At 42.0% G+C, this 15,710-nt stretch overlaps 1 protein-coding gene across 1 annotated transcript in view; it reads left to right on the top strand.

The window, feature by feature from the left end:
* Positions 1-15,710, top strand: part of MAP7D2 (MAP7 domain containing 2) — a 98,450-nt gene that overhangs the window by 58,300 nt on the left and 24,440 nt on the right. Inside the window, exons 6-8 of the mRNA XM_065916467.1 lie at positions 1,706-1,828; positions 4,442-4,596; positions 6,205-6,314. Of these exons, the coding sequence (XP_065772539.1) occupies positions 1,706-1,828; positions 4,442-4,596; positions 6,205-6,314 (388 nt within the window). The remainder of the gene's footprint in view (positions 1-1,705; positions 1,829-4,441; positions 4,597-6,204; positions 6,315-15,710) is intronic.

The raw sequence follows: 15,710 nt of genomic DNA, 5'->3' as shown, positions 1-15,710 counted from the left end.
TAATGGGACTTTGGAAAATGGCATTGCTCTTTAGAGCCAGGTCATTGTTGGAAAGGGACAGGAGTTAATGCTAGTCTCCCAGTCTGAAAGAGACTTCCGTTTGTTACAGTGCACATAGACGTTATCGTGGCCTGGAGTTAATTGAGCAGTGGACAGATGTGACTGTTAAAAAAGCAACTGCCCAGTTATTGGTGCGCTATTGTTGGTTAGCCAGACACAGCGGGATTGATGAGGCAGAGGTACGTGGGAGACTCAGATATGTGAAAAAATGGGGCTCTGCTCTTGTCTGTGATCTGTAAGCCTACTCATTTCTGTTTGGAAAAGAGAAGTTCAGAACTAATATGAAATCTTTAAAAGGGTGAAAGAATGGGTGGCATTTTCTGTTTTGAGGTGGGAGATGATGGGTATAGGACAGTGCCAGTTTCAGAAACTGAATAGATTCAGAATCAGCCATGTTCTAATGGAGGCTCAGACAGGCTCAGGCGCTGTAAGTCTGAATTGATACTTTTAGAGTATGTAGGTTAAGGAAGGGAGGGAAGCTCTATGTGCATTAAATGTGTTTCTTAGCATCAGTGAAGAAGTGTCTGGTGCTAGTGGTGTTTTTAACATGTCGAGTCATCACCAGGGGTTAAGCAGGATGAAGTTTGTGTCTTTGAAGATGCCAGTGACTTTGAAGATGGCAGTGTGCCTTCCTGGTTTTCTTCCTCTGGCTTTAACTTTGCACCTCTAGCACAGAGGTCTGTCCTGTGTATCAAAGAACCCGTGAGTGTCAGTGTTGATGATTTCTGATGCAGTTCATGGGTAAGTGCTAGAAGCCTTGAATTAACTAAGAGTTGGATGAGAAAACATCTACATGCTTTTAACTCTATGTATAATCTGTTCTGCTTGTATGTCCTGTATGTTTTCATTCATTCATATGGTAACAAATTGATGTTAAATTCATATTTGCATTGATTAATGTATAAAGATATTCAGTATGATATTTATATATTGTTGGCCGCTCAATTATCTGCTTGTGGATTATTAATTGAAACTTTGAAATTCCAAAACCATTTTTCTGGCTAGTGGATATCCAAAAAATACAAAGTAATTGAAAAGTTAATCCATTATCACACAATATCTTCCAAACCATCAAAACAACATTCAGTCACTAAATTTTAGAGTATGAATACTGCTACTTAACTCCCATTAAAGCTGATAATTAGTTGGCTATTTTTATGTTTCTTGTTTAATCTTTGCCCTTGTTTATATGGGAAAAAGTATGAAAGGATGCGCATTTCTACATTAACAAAATCAGTGTGTTATAAAATATTTCCTAACAGAGGACCTAAAACAAGTGTTTTGTAGGAGTAATCTTTTTTTCAGTGTTAGAGCTACTTTGGTGAGTAAATGGTTTCTTGAGTCCATATTACATCTTGAAAGATGGGCTAAGTCTCTTCTGGTGATATAGTAATTCTGTAGTAGCATATTGAACGAATTCTGGCACCCCAAGAGAAGTAACGCACTCTCCCAAGCTCTAAATGACACATTGTCCGTTTTCTTTTACTGTGACAAGCTCCAAAGCCATCCTTTGCTACAGTATTTTTATTTTCCACATTCATTCTGCCACCCCAAAATTGATTTGCATCAGGCACTGTGTTGTTTTAGGCATTTTATTTTGTTTTGATTTTGCTTTTTAAAATTTTCATTTGATTCCATCCCTTAGCTCATCGCATGCACCTTAGTCCCATGGAAACATTTCTTGTTATGCGACTGTTGACACCCACACAGGCTTCTTTAGCCAGAAGCAGAAGTACACTCATGCTCTCTGAGCAGGCCAGTGACTCAGGTAAAAGAGGCCAAGCTGGTGACACTGAGGAAGGTGCCCCAAGTGGTATTGGTCGGCCTATGAGTTTTTCCTGAATTTTTGTATCTTGCTTCCCATTCCCTGACTTCATGAAATGTCTTCAATGGTTAATAACATTTTCTATCCACCAGTGTTTTACTGTTGCTATGTTCCTTGTCTTTCAAGTGTTACAGAGGTGAGTAAGTTATTTTATGATTGAGGGCATGTGGATTAGGAAAAGAAATCCTTCATGAGCTCTGGAGGTTAGTAGACTTTTTTAACCAGACAGTGTGATAAAAATAGCCTATACACTGCAATCTCAGAAATCCCGTAACTAGCCCCACCACTTACTAGCTCTTACCACTTTGGGTAAGTTAATTAACCTCTCTAATCCTCTGTTTCCTCATCTATAAAGTGGAGTTATTTTAAATTGGCATGAGGGTTAAATGAAATAGCACAGTTCTGGGCACAGTAAGCACAAATATCTAGAGCCTCACTACTCAGGCTCCACCAGACCTGCACACTGAAGTCCAGGAAACACTGGGCCACATCATCAAAGCCTTTCCCTGACCAAAGCAGATCAGACTGTCATGGCATGGTGAATGGGGACTAGCACTCTCTGTTTGCAAATAATGCCATGCCTATATTAGGCATGTCGGGTCTCCATCTCAGTTCCCAAGATATAGTGTATTCAGTGAGATAACATATAAATGACATATTGTCCTCTACCTTGTTCTGTCTATTTACAGGTAGTTGTGCAGAAACAGCACAGCAGAGAATATATAAAATGGCCAATAAGCACATGACAGGATGCTCAACAGTCTTAGTCATTAGAGAAATGCAAATCAGAATTGTAATACCATTTCATATTTACTAGGATGACTAAAATTTAAAAAAAAAAGATAATACAGTTGACTCTTGAACAATTTAGCAGTTGGGGGTACCAGCCGCCTCAGTCAAAAATCTGCATATAACTTTATAATCAGCCTTCTGTCTTGGTTCTCCATACAGACTCAACCAACCACAGATAGTACTTTAGTGTTTACTGTTGAATAAAATCTGAGTGTAAGTGGACCCATGTGCTTCAAACCTGTCTTATTCAAGAGTCAGCTGTAATATGTATTGGCGAGGATGAGGAGAAATTACAGCCTTCATACATTGTAGGTGAGAGTGTAAAATGTTGCAGGCGCTCTGGAAAACAGTCTGGCATGTTTTTCAAAATGTTAGAGTCACCACATGAGCCAGCAATTCTACTCTTTGATGTAGAGTCGAGGAAATTGAAAACATACACAAAGTATACAAGTCTTAGTATTATTCATATTAGCTGCAAAGTGGAAACAACCCAGATGTCCAACAACAGATAAATGGACTGAAAAAATGTATTTATTTATAAAGTAGAATATTATTCAGCTGTGAAAAGGAATGAATTACTGACATGCTACATGATGAACCTTGAAAACATTATTCTCAGTGAAAGAAGCCAGGCAGAAAATGCCACAAGTGATATGATTGTATCTATATGAAATGTCTGGAATAGACAAATTCAGAGTGACAGTAAACAAGTGGTTTGCTAGAGAGGGAGGGGAGTCAGTGCTTAATGGGCACAGAGTTTCTTTTGTGGAGATTGAGAATATTCTGGAATTAGACCATAGTTATGGTTGCACAACCTCTGAATATACTAAAAGCCACTAAACTGTATACCTTTAAAGGGGTGACTTTATAATATATGAATTATGTCTCAAACAAAAAGTTCCTGGAAAGTAGGAAGTATCCTCATTTTGAGAACAAAGAATGCATCATGAGGACCACTCCTAGGATCGATGATTCTCTAGGAGGTCTCAGAGCTATGATTTATCACAGCAAATGGCTACAGGGCAAAATAGGTAAAGGGAGAAACTGCATGGAACAAAGTCCAGGGAAGAGCAGGCACAGGCTCCCAGCATCCTCTCCCAGTGTAGTCACACAGGACACATTCCCCCAGCAATGAGTTAGGACATGTGTGAAGTGTTGCCAACCACAGAAGCTCATTATACACTCAGTGCCCAGAGTTTTTATTGGGGGCTGGTCACATGAGCACCCTCTGCCAGGTCCATGCTCAAATTCCAGACTCAGAAGAAAAGCATGTGTTCAGCATAAATCATAATGTTTGTACAAACAGCTTAGGCACAGTGACCTACTTATCAGTTAATGGTGAGAACCCTTCTGAAATCCAAGTTTCCAGAGGCTTACAAGGGTCAACCTTATAAACAGGCCCTTCCAAGGACAGCAGTCAGGTCTGCTATTTTAACTCTCTCTTGTACAAGGGAATTGACATTTAGAGAGATTAAGTAACCTACCCAAGGTGAACCAGCTATTAGGTGATGGTGCTAGGTCCACCTGGCTCCAAAGCCCAGATTTTGAATTCCTGAAATGACCTAGACTCTTCAGCATTGAGCATGGGAGTCTTTTAAGATAGCATCTATTCTGCATATACTAGAAAAAGTATGGCAGTGTTTTGAGAATGTGGATTGCTTGTGTCACGTTTTAACTGAAATGTGGTGTTCTTCCCAACTCTCTGCTTTCCTTCAACTTTTCCATCTGTTCTCCCTGTCTCTGGCTTTTATACTGTAACTCTAGTATCCCATGCCTGTCCCCGTGTAGCTCCTGCTGGCTCCCTTAAATCTTCCTACAAGTCTTCTCCCACTCGAAATGTCGAGAGGAAGAAGATCGCATCTACATCTGGTGGAGGAGATGCTGGGAAAGGCGCCCCTGCCGGAGTGGAGGCCTCTCCAGTAGGTTTCTATCCATTCACCTCTTGGGACTGGGTTATCTTACACTGATTATTCCCTGCACTTGACCTGGGGTCTGTTTCCATCAGTCTCCAGGGACCGCTCAAGGAAAAGTTTTGGTTTTAAATGGCACCCAACCTTTGAAAATCCTGTAACTTTTTGCACCCTCCTAAATCTTACTGCCTTGAAGTAGATTTTCAAAACCCTCAGAAGGAGGTTGGGGGTCAGAAAGAATGTCCCAAGTGCCCTTTCTCTGCTTATTTAAGAATGTCTGCTTCTGGGCCAGTCTTGCTTCTACAGGCAACTAGAACTGAGGTTCTGGGTCAACTTTCATCCACATCAGTGACCTTTGAACATTTTTGTTGTCTTGCTAACACCATTAGTAAGGCAGATGAGCAGTATCCCCAATTGTGTCTGTTCAGAAATTATATACGCCATATTACTTTCATTAGTTACCACTTGCTGTGTAATGAATCACCCCAAACCTTAGCAGCTTAAAGCAAATGTATATTACCTCACTGGTTCTTTGGGTCAGAAATTGAGGACATCATAGCTGAGTGGTTGTGGTTCAGGGTCTCTCATGAGGGTGTGGTCAGGACTGCAAGCAGCTAGGACTGCAGTCGTCAGAAAACTTGTCAGGGGTTTTCCAGGATGGCTCGTTTACGTGGCTCTTGGCAAGAGGCCCCCATTCCTTACTGCATAGACTTCTCCATAGAGCTGCTTGAAAGTCCAAACAACATGGCAGCTGGCTTCCTCCAGAGCAAAAGATCAAAGAGAGAGAGAGAGACCAACTCATGCTTGAGGAGAAGGGAACTAAGCTCCACCTGTTAAAGGGAGGAGCATCATATCACATGTGGACTTATTTTAAATACCACATTACCATTGGGCATTTATTTTGTAATACCATATTTATTTTTTTTAATCCAGTATGATCCTGAGCTTCTCACAGGAGAAGTGAATGTTTCAGATGCAAGGGTTTTACTGTAGGATGGATTACTGTGAAAGGGGGCTAATGTATGTGGGCCCCATGAGGATTTGCTGCAAAAAGTTACAATCGGGAGAGAAGAGCACCACCATCGTGGAGCATCTGGTCTGGGCCAGGCCCAGGGGCCAGTGTGGGGCAGGCCATGGAGATGTTGGGGGATGGAGGGGTTACAGTCCCTGTTAAACCAGGTACACTGTCAAGGTCCCCAGCTCACTGTCTCGCACCCGTCTATAGCTATCTTATAGTGATTGTATATCTTTGTAGTCATTCCAGGTTCTGTATGTCCAGGACCATAATCTGGTTCCCTTGTTAGCTTATTGTAAGATAACAAGGAAAAGGAGGTATTTATGTTTTAAGACTGAAATTTTTTTTTTTTTTTAATATTATTTTATTAGTTGGAGGCCAATCACTTTACAACATTTCAGTGGGTGAAATTTTTTCCCCTAACTGAATGACCTAAATGTGATGATCCCCTGGTGCTTTTCTGCAAAGATTGCCATGGTGGAAAGCAGTATAGCTTTGTTTGGTTCCTTCTGAAAAAAAGCTGTGCATCACTTCCATCTGGGGTATTTTTAAAAATCATGGAAGTGATGGGCCATGGCTGTCCTATTCTGTGTCTCCTACAGACAGAGAAGATGAAGAGGGGGCCGAGAGCAACTGCTTCTGTACCCAGCGTGGGCCTCATGTCTCCTCTGAGAAGCATTTCTAAGAGGTCGTCTTCTCCTGTGACATCTAAGTAAGCCTCTTTCTCCTTCGCCACTGTCACATGCAGTTTGGGGAGAGGCTCTGGGTGGGGTGGCATGTGCCTCCAGCTCCCCCACAAGGTGTGGCCAGTGCTCTGAGGTGTGCTGTATGTTTCTGGATAAACAGTGGGGTCTTGAGGGCTTCGTTGCCTGGTGGTATTGGACCCTGATTTATGGAGATGATCCACTTGGCCTGTTTTCTTTTGGTGAATCAGTCCCCTTCTACTTTTCTGGCCTTCTCCTCCAGCTGCATCTTGAGTGAAGGGATTGCATTGTACTTGAGCTCTGAAGCCCATGTGCTCCATACTTGTTCTCATGCCCTCTCGTCTTATCTATCTCTTTAACAAAGGCAATAATAACTTCTCAGTCACCATTGGCAGTGTGTTTTTTTTATAATGAAGCCATTATATTTTTTTGTTAAGAATTGAGTGAACTCACCAATGAAAAACTGTGTGACTGAAAAACAAATGTAAGTGTGTGACCACTGACCTAAGTCTTTTAAATATTTTACTAAATATTTTACTGACAAGAATAACTCAATATATTAATAACTCAATCCAGCAATAGAATGGAAACATCTTCAGAAGTACTGAGGAAGAAAGAGAAATATGATTTTAATTTGGAAAAAAGAAGATATATATATAGAGAGAATCACACAATGCTTGTTATAGTACAACAGTTTGGTTCAGAGAACATAGGAAGAAACCCAGATTTTTAATGAACACTTGGGAATTTAAAAAAAAAAATTTCAAAGTGATGTCAGCTCTTTTTTCTGATTTGTTGCTTTCTGAGACTGTTCCACTAATATTGTTTTGCTCAGAGATTGCTGTGATTTTGATAAACTGCTAATACTGGTTATTGATGTATCTGCCTTCCATAGAGAAAATCTTTCCGTAGCATATTACTGAATTCATAGCGTTTTTTTTTTTCCCTGAAGTCCATTGCATTCTTTCTGTGCCTGTATTGCCTGTCTTTGGTTAGGTATTGCTCTTTTGCAAACTCTAAATCCATTAGGTGGGCTTTGAGGTCTCTGTCTTATTTCTGAGCCTTCCATTTACATATCACTGCTCTGGTATCAGTTTGGGACATTGACATTAACAGGGAGAAAAACCTGTTCCTACTGGGGTTTTTCCATATTCCACCCTATCTTTGCTGGATATTGACTCTTTGTCCCTGCATCGATAGTAGCTGGCAAGTTTAATCATCATCATTGAACATTTCACAGAGATGAACTGGGTGGGAGAGGGTAGAGGGCATTCCCTCTATAGAGATAAGAATTCAGTTTTTGGAAGCAGGCTTGTAGTGGGCTCTGTGCTGTTTCTTTGAAGTTGAAAATCTTAAAGGTTGTATTTCAGGAAATACTTTATATTTTAAAGGACATAATATTTGAATGTTGTAAAAGCCTTCTCTGACCAAAGAGACTCAAACACAATCCCAGACTTTTTATAATGTAGTTCAGTTTAGAGAAATATTTAAAATTTCTACTCTGTCCAGTATTGAGCACCTAGTAGATGCCTCCTAAGTATTCGTGGAATGAATGAGGGCAGGCCACTGTGCTAGGTGCTCTGGAGAATCCCCAAGCAAATGAAAGTAGTCTCCACTTGGCTGGCCCCCGGTGACAGAGGAGGTAGATGTGGACCCAAATAAGGACAGTTCTAGGCCTGCTCCAAAGAGAGAGCTGCACACCTTCAACTACTTGTCCCTCAGAACTCAGCTCAGCTGGCATCCTCTCCAGAACCAGCCAGAGTGGAATTTTCCCCTTCTTTGTGCTCATAGGACATGCCTGTGTCAGTCCTTCCTTCATCAAACACCCGTAGAGCACCTACTCTGTGTCCAGCGCTCTTATCAGTCCTTGTGGAGCTTGCCTGACAGTAAACAGCAAATATAAAGCAGGTGGTGATAAATTCTGTGAAGAAAAATGAGCCTGGGTCAGATGGCAGAGAATGGCATAGGGGAGTAGCTAGACTAGGTGGTCACAAAAGACTTTTCTGAGGAGGTGACGTCGGAGCAGAGCACCCTGCATGAGGCGAAGGAGCAGGATGAACTAATATGTGCTTCATTGCACTTGATTTCCTGCTTGGCTGCCGAGAGGGCAGGGGCTGATTCAGTTTATTGTTGCACAATCTGGGCTCAATATGAGTCTGTGGATGCTTAGCTGAGGGGCGTGAGGTGGATCTGGAGGGCAGAGTGGTCTGAGTAGGTATGGGCAGTGCTGGGGCCAGACCTACCCAAGGACTCAGACCTTTTGGATCCTCATTCCTTTTAGAACATTCATCAGTTTATTCTCCCACTGAGCAGTTTCTTAAACATTCTGTTTTCTGGGCTGCATGCTTCACTTGGGGAATTTTTAAAGGATGAGGGATAATGATTTCTGTACCATGCTGCAGAAGATTCCTACCACTTTCAACAAATTGATAGACTAGCTTTAATTTTCAGAGTCCTATACATGCCATCTCTTGCATAGGCAGGAAAAAGAGCACACACTACCACAGCTGGACTTCTGTGCACAAGGTGCCCTGGGGATAAAGATTGCTCAGGCACCTCCAAATCAGAACTACCAAGTCAAGACATCTAAGGAATAGCAAACATTTCTTGATTTTGAAATGTTCAGAAAGAAAGTTGTTTCTCCCGGGGATGAAAAGTAGTGAGTGAACTATAGTGGGTATGGGCTAGGTCTGAGACATGTGGAAAGCCAAGTAGACTGCAAGTAAATTCTGAAAATCCAACCAAACTACAGCAGTGAAAAAGAGTGGATTTCAGCTGCCCACAAGCAGTGGATGGATTTCAGGTATGCAGTGTTGAGCAGAAGAAGGAAGTTATAGAAGAATGTCAGCAGTGATTCCATGTATCCTGAGTTCCCAGATGTTCACACCCAGTGTGTTTTTAGGAATATAAATGTGGTAAAATGATTTTTAGAAAAACTAATAAAATGGCAAACATAAAATGCAGAATGATGATGACCTTTGAGGAGTAAGTGGGGGTGGGGTCAGGAAGGGGCATGTGGCAAATCCTGGCTTAGTATGGCTTCCTCTTGCACTAGTTGGTGTGCGTGTGAATGTTTCTTATATCATTCTTCATATGTTTTGTATTTTATAAGTAATCTTTTGTATACTCAATATTGAAGAAAGATGAAAAAGAAACACTTGATTTTTTAAAATGGTATCACACAAAATAAACCCAAACCACATGGGCATTTTCAGCTTTCCCTTTGTGTAGACCAAGCGTGTGATCTTTAAAGCACACTGGAAGTGACATGGTTTTGAATAGCATGGGATGGAGGCTAGTCAGTCACTATGAACACTCATCCAGAAAGGCAGACGGGACTTGTGATGAATGGCTCTGACAGTGCATTGTTCTCCTTCCAGATCTGTTGTTGTTGTTCAGTTGTTAAGTCGTTTCTGACTCCTTGCAACCCCATGGACTGCAGCATGCCAGGCTCTCCTGCCCTTCACTGTCTCCCAGAGTTTGCTCAAACTCATGTCCATTGAATCGGTGATGCCATCCAATCATCTCATCCTCTGTTGCCCCCTTTTCCTCTTGCCCTCAATCTTTCCCAGCATCAGGATCTTTTCCAGTGAGTCGGCTCTTCACAGTAGATGGCCAAAATATTGGAGCTTCAGCTTCAGATCAGTCCTTCCAATGAATATTCAGGGTTGATTTCCTTTAGGATTGACTGGTTGGATCTTCTTGCTGTCCAAGGGACTCTCAAACACCACAATTCGAAAACATCAGTTCTTCAGCACTCAACCTTCTTTATGGTCCAACTCTCAGATCCGTTCATGACTACTGGAAAAACCATAGATTTTACTATACAGACCTTTAGACAAAGTGATGTCTCTGCTTTTTAATATGCTGTCTAGGTTTGTCATAGCTTTCCTTCCAAGGAGCAAGTGTCTCTTAATTTCATGGCTGCAGTCACCGTGCACAGTGATTTTGGAGCCCAAGAAAATAAAGTCTGCCACTGTTTCCACTTTTTCCCCCGTCTATTTGCCATGAAGTGATGGGACTGGATGCCATAATCTTAGTTTTCTTAACGTTGAGTTTTAAGCCAACTTTTTCACTCTCCTCTTTCACTCTCATCAAGAGACTCTTTAGTTCCTCTTCACTTTCTGCCATAAGGGTGGTGTCATCTGCATATCTGATATTGTTGATATTTCTCCCAGCAATCTTAATTCCACCTTTAGATTCATCCCAGATCTGAACAGTTAAATCACTGTAGGGTGGCTGTGCATATTAATAGCATTGCTCTTTTAAGTGTTCAAGGTTATTTTCATTGTTGATTGGCATTGTCGGGTACTTGTATGGTTTTAGAAAACTACCTTCAGCAACACTGTTAAAGAGGTGGATGGAACATAGATTGCTTCTTAGAACCTAGAGAAAGGAAATTGAGTGTGACCAAGTGGATTTACCCAGTCTGTCTTGCCTTTGCCTCTGCCTGTTGGTGCTGTTTGTACTCCTAGTGTTTCTGTGTGAAATATTCTCTAATGGTTTCAGATTCTTAGAAATGTATTCCAAATTGGTTTGGTCATTATGATGGGAAATGTATCCATTATCCTTTGCTGCTGTGACAAGCTCTCTAAAACCTAGTGGCATAAAACAACAATTTGTTATTAATTCTCACAGCTCTGTGACTTGGGCTTACTGGGAGGGTCTTAGTTAGGGTCTTTTGTGTGGTTGTTCTGTGGATTAACATGGGCTCACTGGAAAGTTCTCACCCTGGGGGTCTTCTCTGCAGTTATGGTTCACTGTCAACTGGTGCTACAGTTACAACCTAAGGTTCAAGATGGCCTATTAAGGATTTTGGCCCATAAACCCCAGTTAACGCCTGTGCCTCAAATTGGCACAGTATTCCTTCTCTGCTGTGTTTTCTTGGTCGAAGCAGTGGAAACACCTCAGATTCAATGGAATGGAAAAATAAACTTGAAAAGATTATGTGAGGTGGAAGAAGATATTATTGGGGCCATCTTTGGAAAATTTAATCTGCCAAAGATAATGACTTTCAGAGATAGCTTGCCTGAGATCAATTTTGTATCAGGAATCTAAGTTAATTTCATTTTATCATGCATTAGAAACAGATAGTCTATATGAGGGAAGGAATTAAGGCAAGTTGTCTGATGGCCCAAAATAAGCACCTCCCACTTAGAATCACAGGTTCCTGGAGCCAACCTGTCTATGCCTTTCATGGTTGAGGGCATTTAGTTAGTCACTGCCAAGCACCATTCCCATAGGCTTCTTTGGTAGATGTGTGGCAGCATTGTCCCTGTCCAAATGAGTATCTACAGTGGACCAGGGCTCCCTGCAGTGATGGTTTAACTATTGTGTGTGTTACCACCATCCTTCTCAGATAGATTTACATTCTTTCCTGAAATTTTTCTTGAAAAGGATAATTGAAAATATTAAGTTATACGCCCTGCTCACAGCCATACTTATATACTCACCCAATCTTAGTCCTGTATTTGTCAGTCTTAGTAGAGAATAATTTGAGTTTAGACCAATTTTAAAAACCTTTTTATTTTAAAGTCACTTCAATCCTATAGAAGAATTGCGAGAATAGAATAAAGAACATCCTGTTAGCATGTAACTGCATAGACTTCATCATTCCCACCCGCTACTCACTCTCATGCAGTCTCCATAGATACACATTTTCCGAGAACCATTTGAGAGTCATTTGCAGACATCCTGACCCTTTATCCCTAAGAATGAAGATATTCTCTTGTGTGACCACAATATAGTTGTGCAAAGTCAGGAAAGTTAGCATTTGACATGATGTTGTTAATTTCAAGATTGTAATCTTTGCCTGCTGTCCCAGTGAGATCCTCTACATCATCTTTTTCCTGGTCCAGAATCCAACCCAGGGTCCCACATTGCATTTAGTTGTCTTGCCGCCTCAGTCTCCATTAACTTGCAACAGTTCTTCAGCCTGTCTTAATAACCCTGACATTTGTAAAGAGCACAGACCAGTGGGGTTTTTTTAGGACTGTCCTTCATTTTGAGTTGGTTTGCTGTTTCCTCATGGTTAGACTCAGATTATACATTGGGGGCAGGAGTCCCATGGAAGGGATATTGGTTCCTTCTCAGTGCATTGTGTCAGGAGGCCATGTTTCATTAGTGGTGATGGTAGCTGTGATCACTGAGTTAAGGTGGTATCCACAGGTTTCTCTGGTACAAAATTGCTCATTTTCCCTCTGGAAAGTAGTCAGATGTGATTGACAAATAGACTTGTCAGAATGTTTATCAAGCTGTGCTGATGAGGCAACAGACCCCTCCCATCCTGTGGGTGGGCTGTGTCTACTTGGCCTGGAGTCAAGTGGCTTGGGAGAAAAATAGAGCTAGATTCCAAGATGTGGAGGAAAAAAGCCCTTTGGGTTTGTGCTTTGCAGTAAACTCACGTTTAGAAGCGTGACAACCCTCTCCCAAGAGTCTTTTTGCTGCTCTGCTTACAGAGGTGTTTGTTTATATTTCCTACCAGTCATGGAACCTCAAAAGGTTATATAAGCCTGCCTTGTGCATCAGAGAGGCCTATCTCTGTTAACCCAACAAAATCTGTGAATTCATTTTGTTGAGTTTTTAATCACTGGAGATATTGAGCTTTTAAAAATTGAAGTGGAAAAGCTATTTTAAAAAGCAAGATGAAAAATCTAGTGATTTGGCTCTCTCATCTCTTTACGCCTCTTGGGAAAGGTCATTTAAGCATTTAGGATTGGGGTATTCTTATCTAAAATATGGTTAATAGTAATTTCCTGTGTACCTCACTGGGTTATTGTGGTGATCAAATAGACCCTTATTAAATAGATGAGAAGGTACTTTAGAATAAAACTATGAAAGCACAGTGAGTTCCCTTATTAACTTTTGTTTAATTTCTTTTATCAGCCAAGTTATGTATTTCTAGGAAACTGGGGAAACAAGAACTTTGCTACAGTTGGTTTAGCTTGCAGTAAGTGCTGTGAGCAGGGGGCCAGAGAGCCTCGGGGCCTGGCAGACCAGCATCACCTGGTGCAGGATACCCATGTTCAGCAGCTCTTGCAGGGCTGGCAGGGTACCGCATCCATGTAGGAAGTAGTGAGGCAGGATGAGCAGGAAACTCTACAGATTTGGAAATAAAATAGGGAACTTCTAAGATTGTATTCTGTAGTTTGATCATTTGGTGTTTTTTAAAAAAGCAATGACTTACTTAATCTTCTCTTATTTGAAGGTCATGTTTGTAGGTGTACGTGTGTGTGTGTGTGTGTGTGTGTTCTAAGTTATTATATTTTTTTTATTGGGCAAGGGCTGGAGTAGGGGAATGTAACTAGATTCCTTAATATATTAAATTTTATCCCAAATAATTTGCCCTTACTTCTCAGGTAGCAGTTATTTTTAGATGTGTGTTTATGGACAGTTGGCCCACTTTTATTTATAATAGAACCTTAGAGTCTGTGGTGTGAACAGAACGTACGTGTGACTATTCTCTTAAAGCAAGTTGAAGCAAGGCTGCTCAGAGCTGAGTAGGTCTGAAGCTGTCAGAACCTCTCCTACCCAGGCGAGGCCAGCCTTTCCCCTTGATATCATAGTCCTGCCTTGCATGTCCCTCTTACAGGCTCTGAACACACTGACTGAGGGGAGGGCATGACTTCATTGGACTCCATTCCCTTCTGAGCGTGAGCCATTTAGACCAGGCCATGGGATCATGTTGGGATCTAGATGCTGCCTTTCTGCTATTAAGGTGGGACTTTAGAATGAATTGGGCCTGTAGCCATTTCAGGCCTGTTACCCACTCCTCCCCGAGTCCAGCCCTGGAGACCCTCCTGGTGGAAGTGGGGTCTGCAGAAGAGCTCCTCCCATGTCTGCACATGTGCGACAGGTAGTTGCACCAGGACCCCAGGGAGTCCACGTCTCAGGCACCCATGAGGGAAGTGCAGATGTATGCTTGCTGCAAGCAGGTCCCTTAGACAATTATAATGGAGTGGGCGGTGGGCGCCCAGTACCTTTGCTCTGTGTCATCCAGCAGAGAGGTCATGCTTCACTCCTGGGGGAGGAGGATGAGGGCCAGGAAAAAGAACAGATGGCTTTTTGCCAGTCCTTTCAGTAGCAGAAATTCCTAATTAATGAGTCAAGTTAGGAATGCTTATGGGAGGAGGACATGTTTCTGTCTGCGTCATCTGCCATAAAATAGCAGCCTTCCTATGGCTAGCCTCTCCAAATCCCACATCCAGGAGTAATGCTTTATACTGTTGACTGCCCCTGCAGTGGTTGCACTAGAGCTTCACAGAACATACACTTGACATTCTAGGGAGTAGAATGTTTTGATCTTCTCAGTGTATAGGACCAGCTCCCTCAAGAGCCCCTCTTGGTGGTTATAGGATCATTGCATCCCTAGATGACAGTATGGAAGGAGGGCATTGTTGAGCACATCTCCTGCCATACAGTTATACATGCTGTTTGAGTCTAAACACAGGTTTTCCGAGCTAATTGGAAAATGATGCTTAATGGAACATTGTCATCATGAGGTAGCAGGGCCTGTGGTTTCCCTCATTATGCTTCCTCCTGCTTTTGGTTTGTTCTTATCTGTAAGGATAACTCAGATTTTATTTTATCATATATTAACACCAATATCTGACAGCTACTGTGTGCTTACTCTGTGCCCCTTCTAAAATGAACATCTGGGGATCATGGTGACCCCAAACTCCAGCTTAGCCACACTGTTAATAGGGAATAGGGCCAAGTTGAAAGAAGTGGAGTCGGAGTTGAAGGTTCAGACCACAGTTCAATGGCTTATTTAACTTCTCTAGGCCCAGCTTCCTCCTCCGTAAAGTGACCGTAATAATAGTACCTGTGTCATAACTGGTTTTTGAGAACTAAAAGACACACATATATGCACATACATACATAAATACACTTATCTCAGGGGCTGGTGTGCAGACAACCCTCAGGAAGCATGAGCAGAGTTTTGGAAGGTGCTAGATGAAGCCTGAATTCCACATCACTGGAGGGGTGTTCCAGGTGCAACTCTGAACACTGGAGGCACTAAGAATTCCCTCTCCAGCCAAGGCCCTTTAGGAGGCTTATTGGCGGGCCTTGGAGGCGTGGGGATTAGCACACCACCCCTCCAACCAGAGCAGCACCACTTTCATCTGTTTTAGACACATAGAAGGTATGTAGGGGGTGCTGTATGTATGTCTTACCTCAGTGGTTCTCGGCTGGAGGTGATCTTACTCCTGAGGGGACATTTGATTATATCTGTAGACATTTTTGATTGTTACAACCTCTGGAGGGAGAGTGGTGGAGACTGCTGCTGGTGTCTAGTGAGTTGAGGCCAGGGATGCTGCTAAACAGTGCTCAGAATAGCCCCCCAGAAAGAAAGATCTAGCCTAAATGTCATGGCAAGGTTGAGAACCCCTGGTACATATGCA

This window comes from Muntiacus reevesi, chromosome X (assembly GCF_963930625.1).
Source record: "Muntiacus reevesi chromosome X, mMunRee1.1, whole genome shotgun sequence".
Lineage (NCBI taxonomy): Eukaryota > Metazoa > Chordata > Mammalia > Artiodactyla > Cervidae > Muntiacus > Muntiacus reevesi.
This window is presented reverse-complemented; position numbering and strand designations above follow the sequence as displayed.